Source organism: Ochotona curzoniae, unplaced genomic scaffold, assembly GCF_017591425.1.
Source record: "Ochotona curzoniae isolate NIBS_2020 unplaced genomic scaffold, NIBS_Ocur_1.0 scaffold_3208, whole genome shotgun sequence".
In the NCBI taxonomy this organism is placed as follows: Eukaryota; Metazoa; Chordata; class Mammalia; order Lagomorpha; family Ochotonidae; genus Ochotona; species Ochotona curzoniae.
In genome coordinates, this window is record NW_024467106.1 from 42,905,876 (window position 1) to 42,922,634 (window position 16,759).

General features: G+C 40.5%; 1 protein-coding gene and 1 non-coding gene across 3 annotated transcripts in view; both read left to right on the top strand.

The window, feature by feature from the left end:
- The window catches only part of HAUS6 (HAUS augmin like complex subunit 6), a 41,713-nt gene that overhangs the window by 13,477 nt on the left and 11,477 nt on the right, over positions 1-16,759 (top strand). For both annotated transcript variants that reach the window (XM_040963787.1, XM_040963788.1), the window contains 7 exons: positions 2,155-2,325; positions 3,543-3,736; positions 4,355-4,481; positions 7,702-7,804; positions 9,038-9,119; positions 12,836-12,902; positions 13,220-13,402. In XM_040963787.1, coding sequence (XP_040819721.1) covers positions 2,155-2,325; positions 3,543-3,736; positions 4,355-4,481; positions 7,702-7,804; positions 9,038-9,119; positions 12,836-12,902; positions 13,220-13,402 — 927 coding nt within the window. The remainder of the gene's footprint in view (positions 1-2,154; positions 2,326-3,542; positions 3,737-4,354; positions 4,482-7,701; positions 7,805-9,037; positions 9,120-12,835; positions 12,903-13,219; positions 13,403-16,759) is intronic.
- Positions 12,623-12,753, top strand: LOC121145159. The gene has a single exon (XR_005881956.1).

Consider the following 16,759-nt stretch of genomic DNA (forward strand, 5'->3'; position numbering starts at 1 on the left):
TTCCCAGGTCTCCCATGTAGGTAGCAGGGGTCCAAGCCCTTGGACCATTTTTACTGGTTTTCACAGGCCATGAACTTGAAATTGGATTGGGAGTAGAGCAGATAGGACATGAACTGGCATGCATGTGAGATGCCATTTTTGCATGGGGTAGCTTTGCTTGCTGCGTCACAGTGCCAGTCCCTAAATTTTATTTTTGATTTATTTTAGTTTATTTCAAAGAGTTGCGGAAAGAGAGAGACAGAGATCTCCCGTCTGCTGGTTTACTCCCTGAATGGTTGCAACAGCTAGAGCTGGGCTGAGCTGAAGCTGGGAGCCAGGAGCTTGTTCTGGGTTTTTCGTGTGGGTGCAGGCCAAGGCCTTGGGTCATGTTTGACTGTCTCCTTAGGCCATTAGCTGGGAGCTGGATTGGAAGTAGAGCAGCAGCCAAGACTTGAACTGGTAGACATTTGGGCTGCTGTTCTTTTTTTTTAAGATTTATTTTTATTATTTTTTTATTGGAAAGGCGGATATATAGAGAGGAGAGACAGAGAGGAAGATCTTCCATCCGATGATTCACTCCCCAAGTGAGCACAACGGCCGATGCTATGCCAATCTGAAACCAGGAGCCTCTTCCGGGTCTCCCACGCGGGTGCAGGGTCCCAAAGCCTTGAGCTGTCCTCCACTGCTTTCCCGGGCCACAGGCAGGGAGCTGGAAGGGAAGCGGGGCTGCCGGGATAGAACCGGGGCCCATATGGGATCCCGGGCATGCAAGGTGAGGACCTTAACCACTGCGCCACGGCGCTGGGCCCTGGGATGCTGTTCTTGCAGCTATAGGGTTAGCATTGCTCCGCACTCTAATTTTCAATTTTTTAAATTAAGATTTATTTATTTTTATTGAAAAGGCTGATTTACAGAGAGAATTAATCTCCCATCTGCTGGTTCACTCCCCAAGTGATCACAGTGGCCTGAGCTGAGCTGATCTGAAGCCAGGAGCCAGGAAATTCTTCAGGGTCTCCCAGGTGGGTGCAGGTTTCCATGGCTTTGGGCCATCCTCCACCACTTTCCCAGGATACAAGCAGGTAGCTGGATGGAAAGTGGAGCAGCAGGAATGTGAACTGGCACCTATATGGGATGCTGGGGCTTAGAAATGGAGGATTAACCAGATGAGATGTTATGTCCCAAGTAAGTATATTAAAAAAAAGGTATGCTCCTGGTGTGATGGCTCCGTGGCTAAATCTTTGACTTGCATGCTCCGGGATCCCATATGGGTGCAAGTTCATCTCCTGGCTGCTCTACTTCCCATCCAGCTCTCTGTTAGGGAGTGAACCAGCAATTGGAGGACCTTTGTCTCAGTCTCTCCTTTTCTATGTAAATCTGCCTTTCCAATAAAAATGCATAAGTCAAGTTACTACCCAGAGAACATGACTTCTCACATATGACTTGTGTTGTTTTGAAATTTCTTTTTTTAAAAAAATTTTTTTAAAGATGGTTATACAAAAGGGGAGGGAAAGATCTTCCATATGCCTGTTTACTCTCCAGATGGCTGCAACACCCAGGCTTGGGCAAAGCTAAAGCCGAGAGACTGAAACCCTTTCCTAGTCTTATGTGGGCTTATGTTGCTTTTCCAGGTGGACTAGTAGGTACCTGGATTAGAAATTCAGTAATTGGTGTTTGCACCAACGCTCACAGGGGATTCTGGCATTACATGTGGAGGCTTAACCTAGTATGCCACAATATTAGGCCCATTTTGGTGTTTGTGTTTTAGGAAATGTAGGTTGGCATATGCCTGAGATTTTTTTTGCTTTCAGATAAGTATTTTTTTCAAATTTGACTTTTCTGAAACCTGAATCACGCAAGATTAATGTAATTTTTTGCTCTTGAAAAATTTTCTTTTTTTTCTCTCTAAATAATTTTTAAGTTAAATTCATAGCTTGCGAGATCATACAGGAAGTAGTAATTGTACCATGGTGTTCTATATGATTTTTTGGAAAATCCTAGTGAGCTAGATTGTCTTGAGAAATCCTTTCATGTCCCATTGGAAGTAGTAGCAATGCTCTTATTAGTTAAAATGTAGTTATCTAATTATCTCATCAGTAACCATTCTAGAAATACTTTGTTAGAGTGAATATATACATGTTCAGTTATGTCTAAAATTATTTTTTTTTGTATTCAAAGATTCGGTTTTTGTGGGCTTCAGTGAATGAAACACTTAAGATTTTGGAAAAAGAGAGAGAAGTTGTTAGTTCAGTTCTTGGTCTTGCTAAGGAATATGTTTTAGATGGAACTGATGTTGCTGTTAATATTCCAAAACTCCTGCTTGACAATATTGAGAAACAAATTTGTAAGGTAAGTATGAGATATTAGGGAAACTTTTCAGAACTTTCTTTATATAAAAATTTTGTCTTTGATTTTCTTGCTGTGTTTTTCTACTATTTCTAGAACTTATTTTTGTTTATCTGTGTAGTCAACTTTTGTATAGATAGGTACTGTTAAACAGCTGTGTGTATATTTATGTCAGTTGGCTTTTATTATCTGTAATTTGTATAGTAATTACGTTATATTGTGTAGTGGATATTAGGTTACTTAATAGGAAAATGGCACTGTACTGTTTCTTTATAAATTCTTGAAAAAAAATGACCTCCTAATTGCCAGTTGTCCTTTTCAAAATTTTCCATCCTCTGATTTTTGATGCTATGAAGTATTCCTTTTAAAGCCCTTTCTTCCTTTAGCTTTATAGCTATAATATCTGTTTCTGTGTGATTTTTTCAAACTTTTGTTGTCAGCTTTCCCTGTCTGATTCCTTTACTGTTTCTTTTTCTTTTTCGTATTATGAAATAATCTGTGTTTTCTTAGCAGTTTCACAGCTTAAACAGCCTCCTGTTAGCAAATAGGTAATGTGTGACCAACTAGGTATTTCTAGTCTCTTCCCTTTAACTGAGACTTCATCTCATTATATCTGCTTGCTTATATGGGATAGTTGTATCTGGATGGCTTATGCTTTCCTAGTGTAGTTTTTTTTTTTTTTAAGTTTATTTTTATTGGAAAGTCAGATATACAGAAAGGAGGAGAGACAGAAAAGAAGATCTTCCTTGCATTGACTCACTCCCCCAAGTGGCTGTAATGGCCCGAACTGAGCTGATCAGGAGCCAGGAACCTCTCCCACATGGGTGCAGGGTCCCAAGGCTTTGGGCCGTCCTTGACTGCTTTCCCAGGCCACAAGCAGGGAGCTGGATGGGAAGTGGAGCTGCCGGGACTTGAAGCGGCGCCCCTATGGGATCCTGGTGCGTGCAAGGTGATGACAACTTTAGCCGCTAGACTAGTGCACCAGGCCCTTTTATTCTATTTTTCTGCACCTTACATAGTCTGAAAAATGGTGTGACATGTTAATTCTTGCATAGTATTTTTCAGAGAACCAAAGTTATTTATGTAATTGCATGTTTGAGAGGGACAGAGGCTTTTCTTTGTTTTTGTTTTTATTTCACTCTTTAATGGTAAAAAATAGTATGTAATAGTGGATTTTGTTAAGCTTTAGTTATCCCTTTTTTTCTTCTTTGAATCTTTAGTTGTACATAGGAAATGTTTATGAGGATGGCAAATTGAACCTGTTAACAGTTATTCAGTTACTAAATGAAGCCCTGAAAGTAATGAAATACGAACATTGTCAAGCTGACCAAGCAAGATTGGCAATAGACCTTCACTACCTTGAAAAAGAAGCCAAATTTCAGAGGGAAAGATTGTCGGATCTGAAGCACATGAGGTACTTTAGAACTGCTATTTTTTTTACTGTGGCAAGAATGGAGTGGTTTTCTCTGCAAAATTCTTGCAATTAGTAACTATTATCTTTGACAGAAAAATTTAGAGAATTTTACAAGTATTGAAAAACATCGAATCAGTTTCCAGAGAGACACATGAAATATAGAGGAGAATGGATATAGCCTTCCTTGTCTAGAGTAAATTACCTGCCTTGAGTGAAAATACTTTATGAAGTAATTCGGTCTTGTCTCTCACATTTCTTTAGTTGTGTTATCTAGTATTAAAATGAATTTCTGGGAAGTTTTTTTATTTGAACAGAAGTACTGGGGCATATGGTCTTGCCTTTAGGAATGGAGAGTTCGAGTAGAATTTTAACTGAAGTTTAAAACCAGAAATAATTTGATTTAAAAAATAAATGAAATTTAAAAAATGAAATAATAGATGTTGAATTACTTTCTGGTCTTAAAGGTTTTTTTAGGTTTTAAATATTCACTTGCGGGATTCAATTTGTATGTGACATAGTGATTAAACTTTTAGTTCTGTTTCCTTCCCCTTTTGTCATCATTTTCGTCTGTGATGTTTTTGTTTTATGATTTAAATAGTTTGTTTTATACTGTCCTAGGAATAAAATAAATGAAGATGTCACAAATATAAGGCATTCTGTTGCTGAAAAGCAGGGAGAATGGCATAAGAAGTGGACGGAGTTCCTCGGTCTGTCTCCTTTTAGCTTAATTAAAGATGGTGCTGCAGTAAGTTGACTAATTTTCTGGGAGAATATGGGAATATTTAAAAAGTTTGTGGGGGCCTGGTATGGTAGCCTAATGGCTAATGTTCTCACCTTGAATGTGCCAAGATCCCATTTGGGCACTCATTCTATTGGCGGCCCCACATTCCATCCAGCTCCCTGCTTGTAGCCTGGGAAAGCACTCGAGGACAGCAAAAAGCCTTGGGACCCTGCACCTGTGTGGGAGACCTGGAAGAGCTCCTGACTCCAGGCTTCAGATTGGCACAACACCAGCCATCGCGATCACTTGGGGAGTAAATATCATCGGACAGAAGATCTTCCTCTCTGTATTCTCCTCTCTTTATATATATCTGACTTTGCAATAAGGTTAAATAAATCTTAAAAAAAAAAGTTTGTGAAAAACAGTAGAATTAAAGGCTAAGTTTTCTTTTGCAGAGATGCTGTGTAGACGCCTGCCTCTTGTTGGAGTTAGTGCTGGTCTTGGACTCTAGCTTTCTGTAAATGCGCACTTTGACAGGTAGCAAGTGATAGCTCTAGTGTTGGGTCTTATCTACCCATATGGAAGACCTGGATTGAATTCCTAGATCCCCGCTTCAGCCTGGCCAAGTGCGAGCTCTGATTGATATTGAGAGCTGAACCAGCAGATAATAGCTGTTGTTTTCCTTCTTGTTTTTAAAATAAAAATAAATAAAAATTTGAGGGATTTTCAGAAAGTTGTGGAGAATTCATAATTGAAAGTTACATGGCTTTTTTTTTTTAAGATTTATTTATTTTTATTGGAAAATCAGATATACAGAGAGGAGAGAGAGAGGAAGATCTTCCATCCATTGATTCACTCTTCAAGTGGCCTCAGTGGCCAAAGCTGAGCTGATCTGGGAGCCAGGAGCCTCTTACAGAACTTCCATAAGGTTCAGGGTCCCAAGGCTTTCTCAGGCCACAAACGGAGCTGGAAGGGAAGTGGAGCAGCTGGGATGTGAACCAGCGGCCATATGGGATCCCAGTGCATGCAAGGCTAGTATTTAGCCACTAGGCTGCTGTGTGGGGCCCAGAATTTGCATGGATTTAAAGAACATTCTGCACCAAAGTACTTGCCTTGTAACTCCTTTTTTTATACATACTTCATTACACTCAAAGTATAATATGTGACAATATTGATTTATCATGTTATAAATGATTGAAAATTTTGTAAGCAGTTACGTTTGTCATCTTTGTATCTGTGCTTTAAGTTCTAATATTTTGGTTTCTAATTTTTGTAAATATTTTAAAAGTATTCATTAAGCTGCTCTTGTCATAGTATTATCTTTTAATAATAATAAGGACCTTATTTTTATTTAAAAATATTTTAATCTAGAATAGTTTTAATTTGGCAATATATATTGATATTAGATTCAGAATGTATTAGAAGGGAAACAGGAGGTGAGGGGACATGATGTTATGGCATAGCACTTGAGGAATTGCTCATAGTGCCGACATCCCATGTTGGAGTGCTAATTTGAGTCTGGTGGCTGCTGTGTTTTTGATTCAGTGGCCTGCTGATACACCTGCAAAGGCAGCAGATGATGGTCCAAGTACTTGGATCCATCACCCATTTGGGAAACTGAGCTGGCTCCTGACTCCTGAATTAGGACCATTTGAAGAATGAATCGGTGTGGGGCCCTGGTGTGATGGCCCAATGGCTTCTTACCTTGTAAGTGCTGGGATCTTACATGCGTGCTGGTTTGTATCCCAGCTGTTCCACTTCCTTTCCAGCTTATGTTTACAGTGTGGGAGGCAGTAGAGGATGGCTCTAAGCCTGGGCACCCTGCATGCAGGTGTGAGGCCCAAAAGAATCTGCTGGCCTCATGGTTTTTCGTCAGCTCAGCTCTGGCCATTGAGGCCATTTGGAGAATAAACCCGTGAATGTAAGATCTTTCTCTCTTTCTTTCTTTCTGTAAATCTGATCTGCCTTTCCAATAAAAGCCAATAAAATCTTTTTTTTTTTAAGTTTTGTTTTTCATGATTTACTTATTTTATTGGAAAGGAGAAGTACAGAGAGGAGGAGAGACAGAGAGGAAGATCTTCCGTCCAGTGATTCACTCCCCTAGTGGCTATAATAGTCAGAGCTGTGCTGATTTGTAGCCTGGAACCAGGAAACTCTTCCAGGTCTCCCACGTGAGTGCAGGGTGTCAAGGCTTTGGGCCGTGCTCGAGTGCTTTCCCAGGCCACAAGCAGGGAGCTGGATGGGAAGTGGAGCTGCTGAGATTAGAACGGGCACCCATAAGAGATCTTGGCGCGTGCAAGGCGAGGACTTTAGCTGCTAGGCCTACACACTGGGTCTTGTAAAGATTTTTTTTTTTTTAACTTGAATTGCAAAGAGGGGGTAGAGACAGAAGAGGAAAATCTTCCATCTGCTGATGGACTGCTTAAATTTTTGCAATGATTAGAGCTGAACCTGTGCAATCCAAGAGCCAGTAGCTTCTTCTCTGGGTTTCCTCTCTGGGTGCTGTGCCCAAGCATTTGGGCCATCTTCCGCTGCTTTCTCAGACTATAAGCAGGAGCTGGATCAGAAGTGGAACAGCAGGGACTAGAACTGGAACCCATTTGGTGTGCAGTTACCATAGGCAGAGGATTAGCATGCTGTGGCTGTGCTGCAGCATATGTGCAGCTAAATAAATAAATAAATAAATTTAAAAAATATATATCTTATATATATGAAATATATCTATATCTATATATATAGAGAGAGAGAGAGAGAGATTTTTTTTTTTTTTTTAGGAAACATTCTGTTTGAAATGCACAGATTGTTTTCTTCCATTCACTGATTTTTGCCTCAAAAGCTGTCCGGGCCAGCCACAAAGTAGTGGGCCAGAACTCTGTTGGCCTTCCACATAGGTGACAGAAAGCCAAGTACATGTGTCATTGGTGGGCCTTAGTACATCAGTAGGAAACTAGAATCTGAAGCAGAGCTGGGGCTTTAAAAACAGTGATTCTGCTGTGTGATGCAGGTGTCTCAGTGCCTTGGATGTCTCCTCTTCAGAATGTTGTCTTGATGTGAAGAACATGACAATTGAGACTCTGTGGGACAGTGTAATCCCCTCTAAATATAATCTGTGGTTTAACAAGTTGTAGGGTAATACACTTAGTACATACATCTTTGAGCAAAAGTATCATACACTCATAGATTAATTTAGCATTGTTACTATGGTGGTTGGTGAATGTGTTTAAAACTGAATTTTGTCTTAAAGGCTGTGGATCTTCTACCACCTATGTCTCCTCTTTCATTTGATCCTGCCTCAGAAGAAGTATATGAGAGGAGTATTCTTTCCAAGTATCCTGCTTTGCTTCCAGGTTGGTTATTTAATCTTTTTCTCCTTTAAACCCCTTTCTCCCATTAGTATTTTTCAGTATTAAGATTGTTTTCCCTCTTCAGACACTTTTTATTTTGGTGAAATACATAAAACATAAAACTCATTTCAACCATTGAATCTTAAAGGCATTTTGTACATTCAAAATGTTGCACAATTGTCTTCACAGTCTAGTTCTAGAATGTTTTTGTTATCCTAAAAACACCATCCCAGTAGTGATTACACCTCATTTCTCACATTCCCCAGCCCAGGTGCTGGTAATCTGCTTGCTGTCTCTATGGCTTTCTCTGTTTCATATAAACGTGGACTTTTCGGGATATTTTATGTGAATGGACTCATACAGTATGTGGCCTCTTGTGTCTGGTCTTTTATGCTCGCCCAGTTTTTCCCATTACAGAGGTTTCCTGGATACATCCATGTATAATGTATAGGCTTCATCTTACTTTTTTTTTTTTTTCCTTCTATTTATTTGAAAGGCAAAGTTGAATATATAGAGAGACAGACTGGTGAGAGAGAGACAGAAAGACAGACTGCTTCATTCACCAAATGGCTGCAGTGGCTGAGGCTGGGCTGGGCCGTTCCTGCTTTCCTGGGTGCACCAGCAGGGAGCTGGCTCGGAAGAGGAACATCTGGGCCTTGAACTGGCATCCATAAGGAATGATCGCATCCTCTGTCTTTTGTATTCTTTAACCTGCTTCTTTTACTATATTGTGGCAGAAAAACAGGACTCTACTATTTGATCCTAGACTTATTTTTCGAAGGTGGAGTCACCATTTTGTATTTCTATTTCCCATTTTTAAGTTTGTTATTGAAATGTTTGATCTAATAAATAAGTACGTAAGCTCGCAGACATCATAATTATGCTAAGAATTGCTGAGTACTGTAGCTTTTGGGCCTTGTCAACTTAGATAGAAAAGGTAGCTGTGAATTGAAATATAAAATTCAGTGATGCAACACTGGAAAGCTATGGATTATCATATTTTGGAAATGAGCCATCTTTATATAAAATCCAGTTATTAGACATTCTGTATTTTCTGCCACTTATCCTAATATTTAACAATTGAATTATTATGTTTTCTTGTTGGTGTTTTCTTGTTGGTGTTCATGTCATTGTATTTTTTTCTTTTTTTTTTTTTTTTGTTTAGAATTTATACGCTATCAGATCTTCCAGTATTATGTACAAGCATTAAAAGAATTCATTTTTGTACTTTCTTAGATACACCTAAGCAACAGAAGCAAGAAAATGACTGCAGAAGAGATAGAGATACGCTGGGACCTGTACATGATCTAGCCAACAGGTAATGCAAATTTGATTTTCATATTTAAAATTTTTTTTATTTACTTATTTGAAAAGCTAAAGTTACAGCGAGAGAAAGAGACAAGGAGATCTATCCGCTGGTCCACTCCCCAAATGACTGCTGCAGTGAGTGGGCCAGGCTGAAGACAGGAGTCAGGACGTCCGTCTGGTCTCCCCTTTGGGTGACAGGGTCCCTAGTCCTTGGGCCATCTCTCGCTGCTTTCCCAGCTTTGTTAGCAGGGAGCTGATCACAAGTGGAGCAGCTGGGACTGGAACTGGCCTTTTTACAGGATGCTGGTGTCCTAGGAAGTGGCATAACCCACTACACTACAACACTAGTCTGTCATACTGAATTTTTTACTCATATACTTTAGTTTCTTCTTAAGACAGTTTCCAAACTTTTTCAGTATGGGGTAGTGCATAATTTCTCCCTGGTTTTTTTTTTAAGATTTATTTTATTTTTCTTGGACAGTCAGATATACAGAGAAGAGGAGAGACAGACAGGAAGATCTTCTGTTCACTGAATCCCTCCCCAAGCAGCTGCAACGGCCAGAATTGAACCAGTCTAAAGCCAGGAGCCAGGAACCTCTTCTGGGTCTTCCACAAGGGTGCAGGATCCTAAAGCTTTGGGCCATCTTTAGCTGCTTTCCCAGGCCACAAGCAAGTTGGTGGATGGAAGGGTGGGCCACTGGGATACGAATCGGCGCCCATATGGGATACCGGCGTAAGCTAGGCAAGGACTTTAGCCACTAGGCTATCATGTCAGGCCCTAGCCAGCTCATTCTAATTGTATATTATAACAGTAGCAAATAAAAATGCAGAGTGATAGATTAAAGGTTTTAAGATTATTCAGAATTTTTTCTGAAATTTGTTTTTAGTCTTTATGTACTAATGATTTAGATTAGTTCTAGCTAAAAGATACATATTCTAAATTATACTGTCTTTTCAATATTTGCATAGTGTAAGCAGTTCTTTATGTGTTTAATTATTGTGTTAAAGCTTTTTTTCAGGATTTATTCATTTTTTATTGGAAAGGTAGATTTACAGAAAGCAAGAGAGAAAGATTTTTCATCCATTGGTTCACTTCTTGAATAGCCACAGTGGCTGGAACTGAGATGATCTGAAACCAGGAACCAAGACCTGTGGGTGCAGGGTCCCAGGGCACTTGGTGCCATCCTCCACTGTTTCGCTAGGCCACAAGCAGAGATCTGGACGGGAGTTGGAGCAGCTAAGACTTGAACTGGTACCTATTTGGAATGCTGATGCTTGCAGGTGCTTGCAGATGGAGGATTAGCCAGTTGAGCCATTGTGTCAGCCCCCATTGTTTTGGAAAATCCTCACTTACAATGTCTTTGCAACATTGCATTCATTTTATATACTTTATTTTTATTTATTATTTTTTAAAATATTTTTTATTTATTTGAAAGAGAGGCAGAGGAAGGAATGAGAGTATCTTCCATCTGTTGGTTCACTTCCCATATGGCCGCAGTAGCCAGGACTGGGCTAGGCTGAAAGCAGGAGCCTGACGCTTCTTGCAAGTTTTCCCCTGGGAGCAGGGTCCCAATGACTTAGGCCATTTTCCATTGCTTTCCCAAGCGCATAGGTAGGATGATGGATTGGAAGTGGAGCAGTCAAGTCTCAAAAGTGTGTATATAGGATGCTTGTGTCACAGTTAGAGGCTTACCTTGCTGTGCTGGAATTCTGGCTCCTATTTTCATTTTTTAAATTTAGGTTTTATTAAAGGTTTTACTGCTGTGAAAGCTACGTCACTTGTTTTCTTTTGAAGCTACCCTTAGGATTCTTTCCTACAAAATTTGCAACTCCCTTTATTTTGATCTGTTTCAGTGGGCTTGGTGTTGACAAGGCAGCTTGATATAGAATTAGGACAGCCAGGGTTGCTTTAAAATTGTCTCCAATTATTATGTTTGCAGTGCTGATAAAAAATTTCCAATTCAGAAATGGGGGGATATAAAATGCTTCTGTTTTTCTCTGTTACTAGGCTCCATAAGAATTATTTAAATAGGAACACTTGCTGTTACCTTTGGAGCCCCATCTTCAAGGGTAGTTTATACATTGATTTGGTTAGTCTTTCAGTTAAACATGTATTGCCCTACCAAGCAAGGTTAGTTACTTGAATTAGAATATGTCCTCACCATTTGTCGGTAGTGTTTTAGAGTCACTAATTCAGAGAATGCTGACTCTTGCAGAGGGCTCTGATAATTTCAGTGTAAAGTTGTTGCCGAAATGAAGAGGAAATCTGGAGATGAATGATCCTTTGCCTGTTGTATCTGAGTTATTTCCTATTAATGCCAGATCGAAGTGTGGAGTCATTACAGTGATTTTGAGATTGGATTTGGAGGGTAAGGAAGGATTCTAAGAAGTTGTAATTTTAAAAAGTTTGACAAATTGTATTTACTAATACATAAAAATTTAGCACGGCTGTTTATTTTGTTCCACTAGCTGTGAAAAAAAAATGGCAAGAGGGTTGATGTTGACACTGAACTCATAATCCTGTCTTTCATATTACTAGAGGAGAAAAAGCTCTGGCTTTTGAGTTTCATAGATTTTGTTTCAAAATCAAGATCAAATAGTTGCTTTCAGGATATTACGTGTGTGTGTGTGTATGTGTGTATGTGTGTGTGTAAGATTTATTTATTTGAAAGGCAGAGTTAGAGGTTTCTGTCTGCTAGTTCACTTCCCATATGGCTGTGATAGCCAAAACAGTCTGAAGCCAGAAGCCCAGAGATTCTTCTACATTAACCACATGGGTAGAGGCGTCCACGAACTTGGGTCATCCTCTGTTGCTTTCCCAGGCACATTAGCAGGGAGCAGGATCAAAAGTGGAGCAACCAGGAGAGACCAGTGTTTATATGAGATGCAGTGCTTCTTCACCTGCTATGCCGTAGTGCCAGGCTGTGATAAATGAGATTGTAATGCTCATCATTGGACCCAGCGTGGTGGCCTAGCTATTAAAGTCCTCACCTTGAACGTGCCAGGATCCCATATGTGCGCTGGCACTAATCCCTGCAACTCCACATCCCATCCAGCTCCCTGCTTGTGGCCTGGGAGAGCAGTTGAGGACGGCCCAAAGCTTTGGGACTCTGCACCCAAGTGGGAGACCCAGAAGAGGCTCCTGGTTTCCGGCTTCGGATTGGCTCAGCACTGGCTGTTGCGGTCACTTGGGACATGAATCTTCCTCTGTGTCTCTCCTCCTGTGTATATCTGACTTTCCAATAAAAATAAATGGATCTTTAAAAAAAAAGATTCTGAAGAACCATATGATTTTACTGTAAACAGAACAAATTGAGCATAGCATAAATTGATTTTGGGCATGAAGAACCTTAAGTATCAAAAGAATATACAATGAAATATATTGAAAGACATTATAATAATGTAAATATTTTTTTAACCTGTACTGAACTGTTTGAATGTTTATCAAGCTATTTAATCCGTTACAAATAGTATGGATTTGAAGAAACAACGGGTAAGTGAAATGTTCCTCCTTGGGAGGCTGATACACAAATTGGGCTAGAGTACTGCCCGAATTGTCACAGTGCCTCCCTAGAGTAAACTGCCTTTCGATGACCGGGACGAATTGAGTGAAATCGTAACGGACAGATACGGGGCAGACAGTTTCTTTAGAATACTTACATACGTCAGGTGTCTGGACTTCTTCTCTGTTTACAACTTGGATTTCTTATCTTATTTTCCTTTTAGCCCAGCCTGTTACCTGCCGCAGCCAGCCTCGTCATTAGACAAAAACAGTGTTATATTACTTGAAAAGGTACATTGCATTACATTTTTTGAGTAATACCGAACATACAAAACTATGATAAAGTATTTAATTGATATGGCAGGTTAATTAAATCTAATTTCTGTCTTGATGTTTCCTATTATTTGCATATTCTATACATTTCTGTATATATACTGTTATTTACTGGGCATTTCAGAATTATTTAACTTTGTCAATTAGGTGTTATTTTACAGTAATATTAGCAGCTTTTTATGTGTTCATGAGAACTCAGCCAATTCCAATGAAGAAAGCCTCAAGATCAGGCTTGATTACCAAGGTTTTAACATTACATGTCTGGTCTTCTTCAGGATGCAATGATGAAAACTCCCAAAGAGAAAAATGAAATGATTTCTAAGAAAATGCCAGAATTTGAGGTGGAAGATTCTCTGTTATCAGATGTCGCAAAGAGCACAGGAAGTAGTGCATCTGGAGTATCTCTGCCTGCTAAAAGTGATCCTTTCCAAAAAGAGCAAGATCGTCTGGTAGAAGAGGTTAGAAACTGTCCTTAATAAGTGCAGAGAACTGTCTGTGATGTTCTGACTGATATTGGGATCAGAAATGAAATACAATCAGTGGTTAACTTGGGTAGTTAGAGGGAAAGAAGAATACAGATCATACCAATTTACTTAAGGCAAAATAATAGGTCCTCCCCCAAAGGAGAAATTAATTAGTATAAAATTATTTACTTAGAATCACATTCATAATTTTAGCATCTACTTCCTTTTGTACTATAAATACATGAATTACTTGCTGAATGTACCCAGTGACTATGCTTTATTTAAATACTTTGTCAGTATTATCTGTTGCTTAGCTGAATTTGAGTTAAAAAAAAAAAACGCATTATTTTACCATTGAATGAAGGTTTTGTCCCTTTTGCTTCTCATATATTTAAAAATGACTAAGTGTATTGTTTTATGAGTTTGCTTTTTTTCTAATCAGTCTGTCACTTTGTGTGTTCTGCTTCTCAGTAGTGAATATTACATGATAATACTGTTAAGACTTAACAGAACTTAGTGTATGCAAATGAAATACAGCATTGGTTTTTTTTTTTTTCAAGATTTATTTTATTTCTATTGGAAAGGCAGATATACAGAGAGGAGAGACAGAGAGGAAGATCTTCTGTCCAATGGTTCACTCCCCAAGTGACTGCAGTGGCTGGAGCTGAGCCAATCCGAAGCCTGGAGCCAGGAGCTCTTCCGGGTCTCCCTACTGGGTGCAGGTTCCCAAGGCTTTGGGCTGTTCTTGACTGTTTTCCCCAGGATATAAGCAGGGAGCTGGATGGGAAGTGGGGCCACAGGGATCAGAACCAGCGTCCATATGGGATCCCGGTGCGTGCAAGCCGAGGACTTTAACCACCACGCTATCGCGCCGGGCACATTGTTAGTTTTTTATAGTTGTGTTGTACACAACATCGCTTAGCATAGTTTGAATTTGATTAAATAGCCAGTGAAAACATAGATCAGTTGCTCTGTTTTTGAAAGACTGAAAAAAAATTGATTTCATACGTATTGGTATAGGAGTTTTTTCCTGTGTCCAGGAATATGCTGTCAGAATGTACTCAATAGAAGTGTTATTGTGAAAGTGGAAGAAGAATCTGATTTTTAAAAAGTTATTTTTGTATATACAGAGTTGTCAAGTTCAAGGATGTGGCTGAGAGGCCGGCGTTGTGGTGCAATGAGTTAAGCTATCATCTGTAATACCATGTCCGCAGTGGCCTGCGCAGGGTTGGAGAAGGGGCAGTGTGCAATTGAGAAAACAAGAAATGAGACATACACAAGACAAAGACTACAAAAGCGGGCTGCTAGAAGGAAGCCCCTTTCTCTAAAGAGGGAGGTCGACAGAAGGCTTGCTGCCTCAATCTTTTATTAAAATGCTTAGGGAGTCAAATTACAGAATCTGGTGTAGTACAAACATTGGTAGCTACATCCCATATTGATGCTATCCAGCCAATGATTGATGATCAGAAAGCAACATTGTGACCCAAGTACAGAAGCCCAGTATGTGACTGTCTCAAGGATATCTTTTTTTTTTTTCCCAAAGATTTATTTATTTTTATTGGAAAGTCAGATATACAGCGAGGAGGAGAGACAGTGAGAAAGATCTTCGGTCCGATGATTCACTCCCCAAGTGAGCGCAACGGCCGGTGCTTGAGCCGATCCGAAGCCAGGATCCAGGAACTTCTTCTAGGTCTCCCACACAGGTGCAGAGTCCCAAGGCTTTGGGCTGTCCTCGACTGCTTTCCCAGGCCACAAGCAGGGAGCTGAATGGGAAGTGGAGCTGCCAGGATTAGAACCGGCGCCCATATGGGATCCTGGCACGTTTAAGGCGAGGACTTTAGCCGCTAGGCCACGCTGCCAGGCCCAAGGATATCTTAAAGTACACAGTCCTGTGGCCTTGGACCCTCATCCTCAAGGCCTTGGGCTTTTATCCACTCAGACCATTGCCTGCAGAGTTTGACCTTAATTTCTGGCACCAGCAATCTGTGAACTCAAGATTCCAGACATAGTCTGTCCTCTTCCTTATCAAGTCACACTGTTACTTTTTTTTTTTTTAAAAGATTTATTTTTATTATTTATTTTTTATTGGAAAGGCGGATATACAGAGAGGAGAGACAGAGAGGAAGATCTTTCGTCTGATGATTCACTCCCCAAGTAAACGCAACGGCCGATGCCATGCCGATCCGAAGCCAGGAGCCTCTTCTGGGTCTCCCACGTGGGTGCCAGGTCCCAAAGCTTTGGGCTGTCCTCAACTGCTTTCCCAGGCCACAAGCAGGGAGCTGGATGGGAAGCGGGGCTGCCGGGATTAGAACCGGCGCCCATATGGGATCCTGGGCGTGCTAGGCGAGGACCTTAACCACTTGCGCCACCGCGCCGGGCCCACACTGTTACTTTTTAAAACTGCCTATGGCACGTGATGCTGGTGTTACATGTGCGTACTGGTTTCAGTCTCAGCTCCCTGCTAATGCAGCTGAGAAGGCAGGAGAGGATCACTCAAGTGCTTCGGCTCCTGCACTCATGCTGAGACTGGATGAAGCTCCTGGCTCCTGACTTCAGCCTCTTCCAGCCCAATTGTAGTAGCTATTTGAGGAGTGACCAGTGGACGGGAAGATCTTTCTTTCTGTCTCTTCCCTTTCTTTGTAGTTCTCGCTATAAAATAAAGAAAATTTTCTTCAATATTTTTTCCTTAAAGAATTATTTTTATTTGCAAAACAGAAGTCTTCCATCTGCTTGTTCACTCCCTAAATGACCACAACAGCCAGAGCTGAGGTGATCTGAAGCCATGAACCTCAGAATCTCCCATGCTGGTGCAGGGGCCCAAGAACTTGAGTCACTCTCCACTGCTGTCCAAGGCTACAGGCAGGGAGCTAGATCGGAAGTTGAATGGCTGGGACATGATCTGGTGCCCATGTGGAATGCCAGTGCTTGCAAGTGGAGGAGTAGCCCATTATACCAGTGTGCCAGCCCCTAAAATTTTCTTTTGAAGATCCATTTAATTATTTGAAAGAGTTTTAGAGAAAGACAAGGTACAGAGAGATATCCTCCATTGTTGGTTTACTTCCAAAACGGCTTCAACAGCCAGAAATCAAGGAGGTCTGAGTCTCTCATGTGATTGACATGTGTGCTATCCTCTGATGCCCTCCCAGCTTACCAGCTGGAACTGAGGTGGGGCAGCATCAGGACATAAGCTGTGGATTCTGGGGTCAAATACTGTGGCTTTGCCCACTGTGCTATAACCACAGCCCCAAAACAAGTTTTGTTTTGTTTTTTTTAAAGTGTAGCTAATAACAACTTGAGGTCACTGTGCTGTAAAAACAGCTCTTAAACCTTCCCTTGTTTAGAAATTCCTAC